The sequence below is a fragment of the Carlito syrichta genome, unplaced genomic scaffold, assembly GCF_000164805.1.
Source record: "Carlito syrichta isolate Samal-C Ts95f unplaced genomic scaffold, Tarsius_syrichta-2.0.1 Scaffold306704, whole genome shotgun sequence".
Taxonomy (NCBI): domain Eukaryota; kingdom Metazoa; phylum Chordata; class Mammalia; order Primates; family Tarsiidae; genus Carlito; species Carlito syrichta.
The window spans coordinates 19,471-31,856 of NW_007250800.1; the positions used below are offsets into that span (position 1 = coordinate 19,471).

The 12,386-nt window shown below is 52.4% G+C and overlaps 1 protein-coding gene across 1 annotated transcript; it reads right to left on the bottom strand.

Annotated features, from left to right (window-relative positions):
- Positions 1–1,897: 1,897 nt before the first annotated feature.
- Positions 1,898–9,515, bottom strand: LOC103265623 (glycolipid transfer protein). The gene is made up of 5 exons (XM_021715131.1): positions 9,404–9,515; positions 7,727–7,785; positions 6,714–6,847; positions 5,132–5,282; positions 1,898–3,020 (listed from the first exon to the last, which is right to left on the bottom strand). The coding sequence occupies exons 1-5, from the start codon at positions 9,513–9,515 to the stop codon at positions 2,838–2,840; spliced, it is 639 nt and encodes a 212-aa protein (XP_021570806.1). The 3' UTR covers positions 1,898–2,837.
- Between the last annotated feature and the right edge of the window lie 2,871 nt (positions 9,516–12,386).

The window sequence follows — 12,386 nt, forward strand, 5'->3', positions numbered from 1 at the left end:
TGCTTCACAAATAGTCCCTATTTCTTGAGACCACCCAGAGGGAAGGCTCACTGTGTTGCCCAGGCTGGGCTCGAACTCCTGAGTCCGTGCTGTCCTCCCGCCTTTGCCTCCTGAGTAGCCGGGACAACAGGCCCCTGCCACTGTGCCTGGCTCCACGAATAGGAACATCTCATTTAAGCCTCGCAACAACCCCGTGCTGGCAAGGCCTCTGTGTTACAGAGAGGGAAACTGAGGTCTTGGACGGTGAACTTCAGTTCCTCGCCTGTACTCGAGGAATTATGGTGGGTTTGAACTATTGTGTTACCATGGGTGCCGTGGGTTTTAATGGAATGGGTCCATGAGTGAATACATGAGTCAATATTGGTCCAACTTCCGAGCTCATTTGGGTTTCTGTGCGTTAGCAGGTTGATCTGGGTCACATAAGGCAGCTTCCCCTCTGCAGGAACGCCCTGTGTGCTGATGGTGGGCTCACTCTGCCAGCTGGCACATAAGTGGACATGGCTGAGGAGCGATTTGGAGTCAGACACAAAACCTTGGCGCCCCTACATCTGGTGGGGTCACTCATGGCAAGTCCCTTTGCCATACCCCCCGGGGGGTTCCGTTTCCTTGTCTGACAGCTCCTGATCCCATCTCAGGTGGTCATCAAACAATGTGGGCAAGGCCTTGTATATAGCTGGTGCTTAGCGTGTGTTCTTTCCTCCCTGACCCAGGCAGGACTCAGTTCCCCTTTGACAAGGATAACATGGGAAGGACATAGAGGAATACCACCTTTTGTCTCCGATGTCAGACCCCCAAAATGTCAGTGTATCTAAAAATAAAAACACAACAAAATTAAACTAAACTCAAAATGCTCCCAGGGTCCCAGCAGGTAGCAGGAGTGAAGCGAGCTGGCCTGGGAAAATCCCTCCCTTCCACAAAGAAATTGCCCTCCCAGTCTCATTGTATTGTTAGAAACATGAAAAAAATATAATTTTTAAACGAAGAGAAGAATTTGCTTAATTTGCTGACAGAATTTTGAACTTCTAGGAGACCCAAAGGGAAAAAACCTGAAAAGCAATGAGAGCTTAGAAAGAACAGTAGCATTCCTAATATCAGCAATATTCCAGAATATAATGAGATCAGAGGCCAGAGAAACAGTTCAGGCTTCCATCTCATGATCATGCCTGAGGGAGCTTTCCAAACTGGGTATCTGAATACATATGGTTATATTCGACAGTGCACAAGAGCCTGGAAGATGTTCCGTAACTTTTGGGTCAAATTCAAACCCCTTGATCATGCAATGTGACACACACAGAGTCAGCAAATTCCAGGTCAAGCCATTGGGTCTTTATCTCCCATCTGTGGCCCCAGGCTCCTTCTGGGCAATGACCACTCTATATCATCCTTATTGATTTTACTGGTCTCTTCTGTCTGTAAGCTCTACAGACTATAAACTCTGCTCCTACGTTCTGTAGTCTACAGACTATAAACTCTGTAGGAGCAGAAACAAAATAAAACAAGTATTTCCTTCTTCCTTTAACTCTAGAATTGTTAAAAAAAAAAAAAAAAAAACCAAAAAAACTAGCTCATGATAAAGCGCAAATAACCATTGATCATGGGGCTGGAAAAGCAAGAGGGATGACTGGGGATTGAGGCAAAGTGGAGAACAGCTGCCCTCCTCCCTTGCCCTGCTTAGCCAAGGGGGCAGTTATCTCTCTGCTCCTGCCAGGCAGCCTGATTTTTCAAAAGCTAGGAACCAAAGATTTTTATGTGAAATTCCCATTCTATGTTTTAAAATTGTGGAGGCCAGAAACCAGGCCCTTGGCAGGATTTGGTATAAGAGTCCCCAGCTGTAACCTCTGCTGCAGGAAAAATATAAATAAATAAAAAGAATCAAGAACCCAAACAGTACACAGACATGATTCCAAAATAGAGATTTATTTGTAAAGGATTATTTAGTTTCTGCATAAAAATCACCAATTGTTCCTCATTGGGTTTTTTTTTTTTAACATCTACCCTTTGGGGTTGCCCCCAAACACTTTTAAAAAATACGGCTCTTTGTAGCTCCAGGAAGGACAGTTAAGGCATCAAGGCGTTTTCTTGGGTCTCAGCTGCTGGAGGGTTCTCTCTCCCCCTCCAAAGAACACACACAGTAGGTAATTTCTTAGGTTGGAAAAGCTGTCCTTGAAGAAAATGGTTCTGCAGAAGTCTGCAAATACAGTCCTCTGTGGTCAACTGTGCCCCGTAGCTTGAAGAGCAACGCCCCTTGGTCATCAAAGGCTTGCTGGTTGGTCTCAGCTCTAAAAACATGGTCTGGCAAGAGATGAGAGCAGGGCTGGTAATGACAGTGCTGTGCAGCTGGGCTGTGCAGACCCCACGGAATGAACACCGGCTCACATCTGAATGATCCCACAAGAGGGGCCCTGCGTATTTCCGATCAGTGCTTCATGGTCCTTAAAATACCCTCACGTCATTCCTCAGTTCCTCACAGGACACATGCTTATTGCAAAGTGAGGTGGCTGTCACCATGTCCCCAGAGCCGTGCTCCTCACTGGCGAGAAAACAAAACCCCCAAAACCCTAGGACCTGATTTAGTAGCAATGTTAATCAATTCTTATCACACTGAAATGAAGGTCTAAAGTCTGTTGTGAAGTTCAAAGGAGATTTGGAAGTGAGCTTATTTATTGCTCCATTAGAATAGACCCCCCAAAAAAGACTTTTAAAAAGCCAGGGCTGTTTCCTGAAGACCCTGGCAGGATCCTGGGCAGCGCTGGGGGCTGCCCCTGGCAGGATTCACAGTGACTCGGGTTTGCCTGTTTCTGCCCGCGGTCATCAGGTGCTGGCGCTGCCATGGGCACCTACACCTTGTAGTTGAGCTCAGCATTCATCTTGGTGTACATCTCATAGATGACATCGATGGTGGCTGTGTAGTTGACCAGGAAGAGACGGATCTTCTCCAGGCACTCCTCCTCCGTCACGTTCTGCCCCTTGGAGAGAGCCTTCAGGAAGTCGGACTTATAGGGGGCTGCGTACAGTGCTGCCTTTAGATGGCAAAGGGGAGCAGGGCACAGCATTAGCAGTGAGACCCAGGCCTACACATCAAGGCTCTGGGAGGGGACTTGCCCAGGTCCATGCTGGACAGGGGTCTGTGCAATGTGTGGCATTGGAAGGGAAAGGAGAAGAAAAGGAAGATGTGTTTTCCCTTCTACCCCCATGAGGGACAGCAGGAAAGACGTCAGCTTTGGGAACAGAGCTGGGTGCCAATTCCAGCTTGTGCCACTGACTAGCTGTGAGCCTTGAGCAAGTGATTTAGCCTCTCTGAGCTTGTTTCCTCACCTGCAAAATGGGGATGATAATGGGACTCACCCAATCTGGCTGCTTTGACAAGGATGAGGGAGGTTGTGCAAAGTGCTCAGCATGCACCAGGTGTACAGTAGGTGCTCAGCCTCTACTCTCTGGGTTCCCTCCTCTGGAAAAGGTGAGCTGCTGCTTTTGAAAACTCCCTTTCTGAACTGGGGAGATGGCAGCTAATCTGGGCTGTGGTCTCTCTTTTGTCCTTGCGGGGACGACACTCGCCTAGATTTCAAGGCTGCTCTGATACTTCAAAAAACGTGGAGGATCAGAAATTCACAGAACCTCAGAGCCAGAAGAAAAAGGCACCCTGGATAAGGAGTGTAGGTTAGGGGCCTGTCAGGATAATAAAAGTCCCAGATATGGCGGGGGGGGAAGAGTCACAGTAGCTCCCATCTGCTAAGCGCAGTCATATGCCAGGCACCCTACGCAGGTCAACTGTAGTCTACACAACGCCCCCTTTCAAGGTAGGGCCTATCTGACGCTCATCTGAGAGACAGGGATACTGAGGCCAAGGAAGGCAGAATCACAGCCCCCATTTTTGAGGTATGTGACCTTGAGCGAGATATTCAACTTATTTGAGTGCCACTGCCTTGTCTGTGAAATGGGGTGAGAAGGGGCCCCCCTCATGGTGTGTCTGTGAAAAGCACAACTCATGGGTGGCTGCCCCGGGCCAGGGACATGGGACACGCCGCTACTGTTGAGGTGGTAGTCGTGAAGCTTCCTGGGGGAACACACAGTGGGGGTGGAGGGCTCTTGAGGTGCCCACCCAGGACGGCCCCTGCCTCAGCCCTGCTGGTGTGGATCACTCGGAGACAGCTGTGTGTTCTGCCCCATGACCAGCTCTTCCTGCCTGGACCAGCCTGACTCCCGCCCAGCCTGCCTGCAGTTGTGCCTCATGGGAAAGACACTGGCCCATCACAGCCTGGGTCTCATGGCCCCAAGGATGAGCAGAAAGGGCAGCCACACAGCTGGGCGAGGCCACACGGGGGGAGGTGATGCGGCAGCCAGGGGCAGGATGGCTGGCAGCAGCAGGGAATGCCACCCGAGGGCCTTCTGGTGGCTCCCAAGTGGGCTCTCAGCTGCCCAGGCTGGTGCCAAAGTCTCCCACTTCAGGAGCCTGGCCGATGTCACCCCAACACAAGCCACCAAGAACCCTGAGGGCCAGTGTCCTCTTGGCAGATGCCCAAGGGGCAGGGACACTTCTTCCCCTCCCTGCTCCATGTGAAAACCCAGGCCGAAGCAGAAGAGCCAATTAGGCTAGGCCACCTCAAGAGGCCTCAAGAGGTTTTGCCCTGGTTTCTCACACCTGTGTCCCAGAATGCTTTGAGAAACCGAGGTGAGGGAAGTGCTGGAGGTCAGGAGTTCTAAATCAGCCTGGACTACAGAGCAAGACTCTGTCTCCACAAAACATTCAAAAATTGGCCAGGTATGGAGGTATATGCCTGTAGTCCCAGCTGCTCAGGAGGCTAGGGTAGGAGGATCGCTTGAGCCCAGGTGTCTGGGCTATGATTGTGCCACTTCAGTCCATCCTGGGGTGATAGAGTGAGACTCTGTCTCAAAACAAAAACACATACCTCGGAGTATCTGCAGTAACACCTACCACGCCCACCATGGTCACAAACAGGGCTGGCCATAAGAGGGACCCCAGAGTAGACCAGCCTCATCCCCAGATAGACAGGGGAGTCCTTCCTGAGCACCAGGGGGCAGAAGCAGACTCTAGGAGGTCATGGCCGAGCAGTGCAGAGCGGGTGGTGGGGCCCGCCGGCTGGGAGTCCTTTGGGGCCTGTGGCTGGCTCACCTGGAAGATCTTCTGCACGATCCAGCCGTGGTACTTCTTGAGGGCCATCTCGTAGGCCTTGGTGGCATTGACGCGGATAAGGTTGGGGTGGTTCTCGTCCCGTTCCCCGTCACAGATGCTCTGAAGGAAGACCTGGATGAAGCGGAGGCCTCTGCGGCCCAGAGAGGATATGGCTCTTTAGGACGCTGCATGCGCCTGCCTTGTGACAAGCCAGCACGCCCATCATGGCAGACCCGAGAGGCTCTGAATTCAGGAGCCAGGAGCATGCACACACAAAAGAAAGTGGTGATCCAGAATGATCCTTCCCTTCCCTTCCAAGTGACACGGTCCCTTGGCTCCACTCAGCATCCCCCGAGTACCTTCTCTCCCTGGCCCTAGTGCTGACCCAGGGTGATGGTCCCTCTGGCTGTAAGATCCAGGAAGATGGGGTCTGGGTCCACACTGCCCCTTTCTGTGGTCATGTGACTTCTCACAGGCTGGCACATGGCAGGCGGCCATCAGTGCTTGGAGGACGAAGCCACAGCGCTGGCCCTCAAAGGGCCTGTAATGCCACAGACCATGGACATGCTGGATGCCAATGAGACCACCCCCACGCCCACCAGGCTTGCTGCCTCTATCCTGCAGCCCTCAGGATCTTTCTACATCTGTGACACTGCTCCTCCAGTTGAGATCAGGCCATGGCCCCCACTGCCCTGAGCCCAGTCTGTAGCCTCCATGGCCACTGCAGCACATCCTCAAGTGGCAGGGCAATGCTTTGACAGCCAGGAGGAGAGTGTGGGGTACAGCAGGTAGCCCAGATTGCAAATCTGACAGGGTCACCCTTTAGTGCACTGCCTCGTCTCTTGCTCTCCTCAGCCCATGGAGGCTGAGCTTGGCAAAACCAGCCCATTTCACAGAGGAAGGCACTAAGCTCCCCCAAAAGGCTCAGTCACAGGCCAGGACATGAGCCCAACTTGTCTCACTCCCAGCCGGGCTCCTTGCTTCGCTGCCCCTCACTGTCCCACTGGGGTTCAGGATGAGCTGCTCTGCCCCCTCCCTGTGGTGGGGTCAGGTCGGGGTGGGGGTCCTCAAAGGGACAGCAGTGCTGGGCTGAGGACTGAGGAGTCTGCATGGGCTCAAATCAGGGTGTCCCACCTGCAGCCCATAGAGTACATCTGTGCAATGAGACAGACCTCCTCAAGATGCTATCTTTCTACGAAGAAAATGTCATAATATGCAAATCTACTTTGGATGGCCTGGGCACGTGAGTGTGGCCTCCTTCGTGAGGTATGGTAGCTAACACATGGAACTCATAGCACATGAAGTTCGATCAGGCATATAAAGAGCTTAGCACAATGCCCAGGGTGGAGTATGTGTTCCCTGGCTATGCTCTGGTGGGACTAGAACAAAGAAGTGTCACCACAGGCAAGCCTCAGTGGTGGGAGGCGTTTTCTCAGCCCTGAGTTAGCATCCTGCTGCAAGCTCGAAGCAACCTTCCCTCCCAGCCAGAGCAGACACCGGCGGGGAGAGCAGGGCAGGGGCAGGGTTTGCTTTCCCTCTCCTGCATGCAGGGACCCCAGGCCCTGCCACCTGAGGCCATCACCTTTTCAGCCACATCAGCGCCAGTGTTGCCCCCACTTTGGGCCACTCTATTCCATACATTTCCTTCTCCACCTCCAGGATGTTCTGCAGGGTCCGGAACTTGGCAGGGTTGGTGTCATATACAGCTTTGATTTTCTGAAATGGAGCACACAGGGTTTTCCCCTTGGAAAAGCTACCTTCATGGACAAGACTTGCCAAAGCAGTAATACCACAACTGTTCACATTTCTTGAGCCCCTCCCAAGGGCTGAGACTTTACAGGCCCTGTCTTACAGGATCCTCATGGCAACCCATTTGACAGATGAGGACGCTGAGGCTCAAAGGGAGCAGTGACTTGCCCAAGGCCTCACAGCTGACACAGATGGGACTGGGCTCCAGCCCAGGTCAGCTCCAGGATCCATATTCCCTAACCACTATTGACACTGCCTCAGACATCACGTATCTGAAATTTTGCTTCTGTGGACAAACAGAAATAGGCTCTTGGAATTCAAAGATGTCCAGGAACAAAGGCCTCTGAGTTGAAGCCAGGCAGGCTCAGCTCTGCCACTTACTTGCTGTATGACCTTAAGTGGGTCCTTCAACACTTCTGAGCCTCAGCTTCCTTATCTGTAGAGAGGGGTGAGCAACAGAGCCAGCCTCAAGGCTGCTGGGATGGAGAAGTGACATCCCATGTGTCCCGAGCCCTGACTGGGCCTGACATGGATCCTCATGTGGTGTGGGGTCTATGGCTGAGGGACGGCACCAGGAACTCCCAGGGCTGGGGAAGGGGAAAGTTGACCTGATATCACCCATGAACTCTGGAGTTCACTGCCTATTTTGTGGGGTGGAGGAAGAAATCTGTTAGACTTCCATCCCAGTCTGGCTGGGCTGCTGACTAGACAGCATGACTGCAGACAAGGGATGACAACCTCAATCCCCAAGCCTCCTTCTCCTTCCATGGGCTGGGGGATTGCAGTCCAGGCAGATGGAGGTTCCTTAGGTGGGGACTGGGGCTGCGGCTGCCGGCAGGTACGTACCGTGATGTTGCCGCTGATGTCGGCCTTGATGGGGGTAAACACAGGGGACCCAAGGCAATCTGGGGACAAAATGAGAAGAGAGGTTTAGATTCCCAGCAAGGGGATTTTCAGGACCCCCACGGCCATGGAAGGCTGGGGGCGTGAGGGGAGGTCATATGGTGTGGCTGAGGGAGGGCAGAGTTGTTTGTAGGTGTCAACAGAGGCAGTGTGGGCTTGTCTGAGCTTCCCACTTCCCATTTAGCAAATAGAGTGACAGAGCCAGTCACAGAGGTGTGACAGGGATGCCTTGAAACAGCCCGAGCCCAAGACACACCATTTGTCCATCCCTGAAGTCAGAATGTTTTTGTTGTTGTGTTTTGCTTTTTTTTCTTTCAGAGACAGGGTCTCACTCTGTCACCCAGGCTGGAGTGTAGTGGTGCAATCATAGCTCACTGCATCCTTGAATTCCTGGGCTCACGTGATCCTCCCACCTCAGTCCCAGTCAAATAGCTAGGACTATGGGTACATGCCACCAGCCTGGCTATATTTTTTGTACAGGTGGCGTCTTGCTTTGTTGCTCAGGCTGGTCTCAAATTCCTGGCCTCCAGTGATACTCCCTCCTCGGCCTCCTGAGTAGCTAGGACTAAAGGTGTGGGCCACTGCACCCTGCAGGATGTTCTTAGATGGAGGCGTTTTTCCTTTCTTTGTGGGTCATGAGCACTGTGCAATAGGTGACACCTTCAAATTGCTGAAATGTAGACCTAGAAATTGCAGAGTGATGCCTGGGACTCCAGGGCTCCATGTAAAGTGTGAGCAGTCTGCTGCCTGCCTCTCCTCCTTCTCCTCCTCTGTCACCCCTGTGGCAGGCTGTTGTCATAGGGACCAGGACACCATGCCAGCCAGAGCTCCTTACCAAGGGCTGGGTGCAGAGGCAGCAGGCAGGTTCTTTGCTAAGCAGGCTCACCATGGACTACCCCCTCAATCCTGAAGACAGACAGCCATGTTTCCCTGACACCTCACTGTCCTCACTGTCGAGGAAAGTGGGCTCACTGGCCCCAATACAGAGGCCAGGGGACACAAAGCCCAGAGCCAGCCAGAGGTGGGTGCCAAACCCCACAGGATGGACATGTCAGTGCCCAGGAGGTTATGCGGGAACCTTGGTGTGAGTGCCAGCTAACCGCTGGGGGTGGGAAGTTGGGGGAGGAACTTCTGCAGGCCAAATTCCACCCAAGGTGATTCAGCACACCTGGCTGGCCGTCTGGAACCTGTAATTGCAGCTGTGAAAGAAAAGAGGTATGTGGGAGAGCCAGCTTTTGCCACTGTAAATGAAACATCCCCTAACCCAACGGAAAGAAGGTGGAGTAGGGACTCAGACAGACAGGCTGTAAATCTTTGCCTGGCCACACCCCAGTGAGGAAGCCTCCTTGACTCTGTGTGCTTCAGTTTCCTCGCCTGGCAAATGCAGCAATCATAGTACTTATTTCACAGAGTTGTCGTAAGAATCAAAAATAAAGTGTAATGCACTGAACACACTTAGCAGAGTGCACAGTGTGGTAACACTCAACAAATGGACATTAGTCATTGTTATGACTTCATATCATCACCAGGGTCAAACTCTGTGGTCCAGCAGAGGCCACCATGAGTAGAAGCCACCAGGTCCCCCAGAACCTCCGCTGAGCAGGAGGACTTTGACCTGACCTACATCCCACCACCCTCCACTCTCCCACCCAAGTTGCTCCTGGGGCCTGGGCCACTGCTGTACCCTGCTGCGGGCTCTGGGTGCCAGTCCCCACACTGAGCCACAGGCCATCTCCGCTCAGAGCCTACACCTCCTCCAATGTCTGTGATGGCAAATCTGCCCCCAGGCGCTGGACTGGAGCCTCCCGAGGGTGGCCATCACAGAAGCAGCTCAGAGGTGCTGGGCCAGGGACACAGGTGACCTAACCCTGGGTGTGGTGGCCTCCCAGACAGGCCCACCAAGGGCACTCATGGAGCGACCGCCCCTCACCCTTGAACCTTGCCTGATGTCTGTACCACTGGCCTGTGGAGGCCAGCCTGGGGAGGTCACACAGCCTGCTAGCCCTAGAAGGTGCTCTCTCCTGGTGTCTCTACCACTGGCTCCCTGAAAGGACAGCACATTCTCAACTTAAATAATCACATAAGATAGCCAAGACTTTCTTTCCTCTGCTAGTGACATTGCCCTCCTGATGGTGCAGGCAGGGGTCACCAATTCCGACTCTCACGGGAGCCAGGCAGTCGTCATGGATGGGCTGCATGGGGACTGGCAAAACCCATCCAGAGATTGGCTGCTCCTCAGCTCCAGCCAACACTTGTCATCCTTATCCTTCAAAAATGTATAATGAGCTGGGCACGATGGCATGTGCCTATAGTCCCAGCTACTCAGGAGGCTGGGGGTGGGGGGAGCTTGAGACCAGCCTGGGCAACATGGCAAGACCTCCTTCTCAAAAAAAAAAGAAAAGCATCATATCCAAAGGTTTACACTGGATTACTGGATAGAGGAGTGGATGAGTACAGTAAAATACTACTGGTACATTACTGGTGGAATTTAGATGGTGGGTATATGGGTATTTGCTATAAAATTCCTTTCACTTTGCTGTTTAAATTTCTTCACAGAAAATACTGGAAAAAACAACGTCAGGTTTTTTCTGCTTATAAAAGTCCTATTTCTTTTTCTACCTTTTCCCCCAAGACCATGTCACTGTTACGGCACTGATAGTTGCGTGTGTAGCACATTGTTTACCAACCATCCTGCTCGCCAGACTTGAGCTCTGAGGAAGCAGGGACCTGCTTGTCTTGGTTCCCTGCTGCGGCCCCAGCACCCAGCCAGTGCCTGACGCCAGTAGGTCCTTGGGTGACATCTGTGGAATGAATGAGTGAATGGACTGTGGGAAATGCAGAATCTACTGGTGAGTTTCCCCACCAGGCTCTTTGTCTATGTGTGCTCTTGTAGTTCAGATCCTCCCGACACTGGTTTTACGCACCCTTTCAACCCAGATGGCAGAGGCTATGTTAAGGGACCAGAGTCTCAGTTTCCCTGCTTATAAAATGGGAGTCCTCTGCAGGGTTGCTGTGAGGAGGAGAGGTGTCGTGCACGCAGAGTGAGTGCTCAGAGTGCCAGCCATGATTGCTGACTGCTACAGGCTGATTTTCAACCAAAGTCTTCCAATGGAGATGACACAGAATGAGGGCTTGGTGGCAGAAAGTCATCAACCATGGGTGGTTTATTAGCTTTTCTCAATGACTCAAATCATTCAACATGCAGTTTAGAGATGCAGAAAAATGTTATCCAGGGTCCCTGAAAATGACTCTTGTGCAGTTCTGAGCGGCCCTGCCCTGGTGGTAGGGAGAAAGGCTTTTTGTTCTGCATTCTCCTGACAGTGCGCTATGAGGGTCACAAGGCTGCTGTGGTCAGCAGGAGCTGGGCCCAAAAGCAGCTGTCATTGTGTGTGTGGCCACCACACAGAGCCAGAGCTTCTGCTCAACTGCAGGGAAGAACGTGGTGCCCCAAGTGCATTTCTGAGGCTGGGAGACAAACCCCACAGAGAGGAGAGTTGAGGCAGGGGCTGGGAACGTGACTCAGAATCTACTTCCACACCACACCAAGACAAACCACCGGCAGGAAAGGCCCCTCTGTGTACCCATAATCGTGCACATGAAGCTGACTGGGAAGCATCCGAGAGTGGGTTGCCTGTGGTTGATGCAGCAGCGGCACAGTGAGTGACCTAGAGGCCGCTGGTACTGGGTTTGAATCTTGGCTCTGGTGTGAGTTTGGCCAAGTGACTTAACTGCTGCAGGCTGAGGCCCTTCACTCCTAAGTCCAGAGATGCTGTGCAAACAGGAAATGCTCCAGGTTCAGTTGGCCGAAGCCTGTTGCAGCATCGTCCACTGGAAGCCCTGGGCTTATGTTTGCCTTTGGTGCAATCCAAGGACACCAAGCCCAGCAAAGCTCAGGGTCACATGAATGTCACGAACTCAGAGCCAAGACTAGTTCCATGGCACCCTCACCTTTCTTTCTAGACTGTCTCCATCGGTTTGTGTGAACTCAAGGAAAACAGGAAAACTCTGACAGGAAAACCAGAAGATAATTTTAATTCCCAAGCATATGGTGGTCTTTCTAATAGTTTAAATTCAAGTGTGCGCCCGCTCTGAACAGAGCATAGCACACTTCTACCAGGTTATCCGGCCTTACCTTTCCTACAGAATGCAGCCCTGCCCAAAATTAACCAGTTTGACCAGTTTTGCAGTTCTCCCCAAACTTGTTTTTTTTTTTTTCTTTAATTGTCAGCAAACAAGGTCTTTAAAATGCCATCTAGAACCTATCTGCCTGGAGGGAGGGAGGGGATTTGGAGGATTTTCTAGTTCATCATCTTACTCCCAGGGAGAAAGGGAGCTGTCTTTAAAAAAGAAAAATCGAGCCGGGCTCGGTGGCTCAGCCTGTAATCCCACGCTTTGGGAGGCTGAGGTGAGTGGATTGCCTGAGCCCGCGGGTTTGAGACTCGCCTGGGCAACTTGGCGAGACCTCATCTCTACAATAAATCAAAAAATTAGCTAGGCGTGGTAGCGCGTGCCCATAGTTCCAGCTACTTGGAAGGTTAAGGTGGAAGGATCGCTGGAGCCCAGCAGGTCGAGGCTGCGGCGGCCAGGAGCGGCCACTGCACTC

Bases quoted from the DNA above. Each gene is read 5' to 3' on its own strand.
- LOC103265623 (XM_021715131.1), bottom strand. From the start codon at position 9,515: ATGGCCTGTGGCTCAGTGTGGGGACTGGCACCCAGAGCCCGCAGCAGG. The intron at 7,786-9,403 runs GTCAGGTCAAAG...TTTTGTCCCCAG, and splicing joins TGGAGGGTGGTGGGATGTAG to ATTGCCTTGGGTCCCCTGTG. The intron at 5,283-6,713 runs GTGATGGCCTCA...TCTGGGCCGCAG, and splicing joins GCGCTGATGTGGCTGAAAAG to AGGCCTCCGCTTCATCCAGG.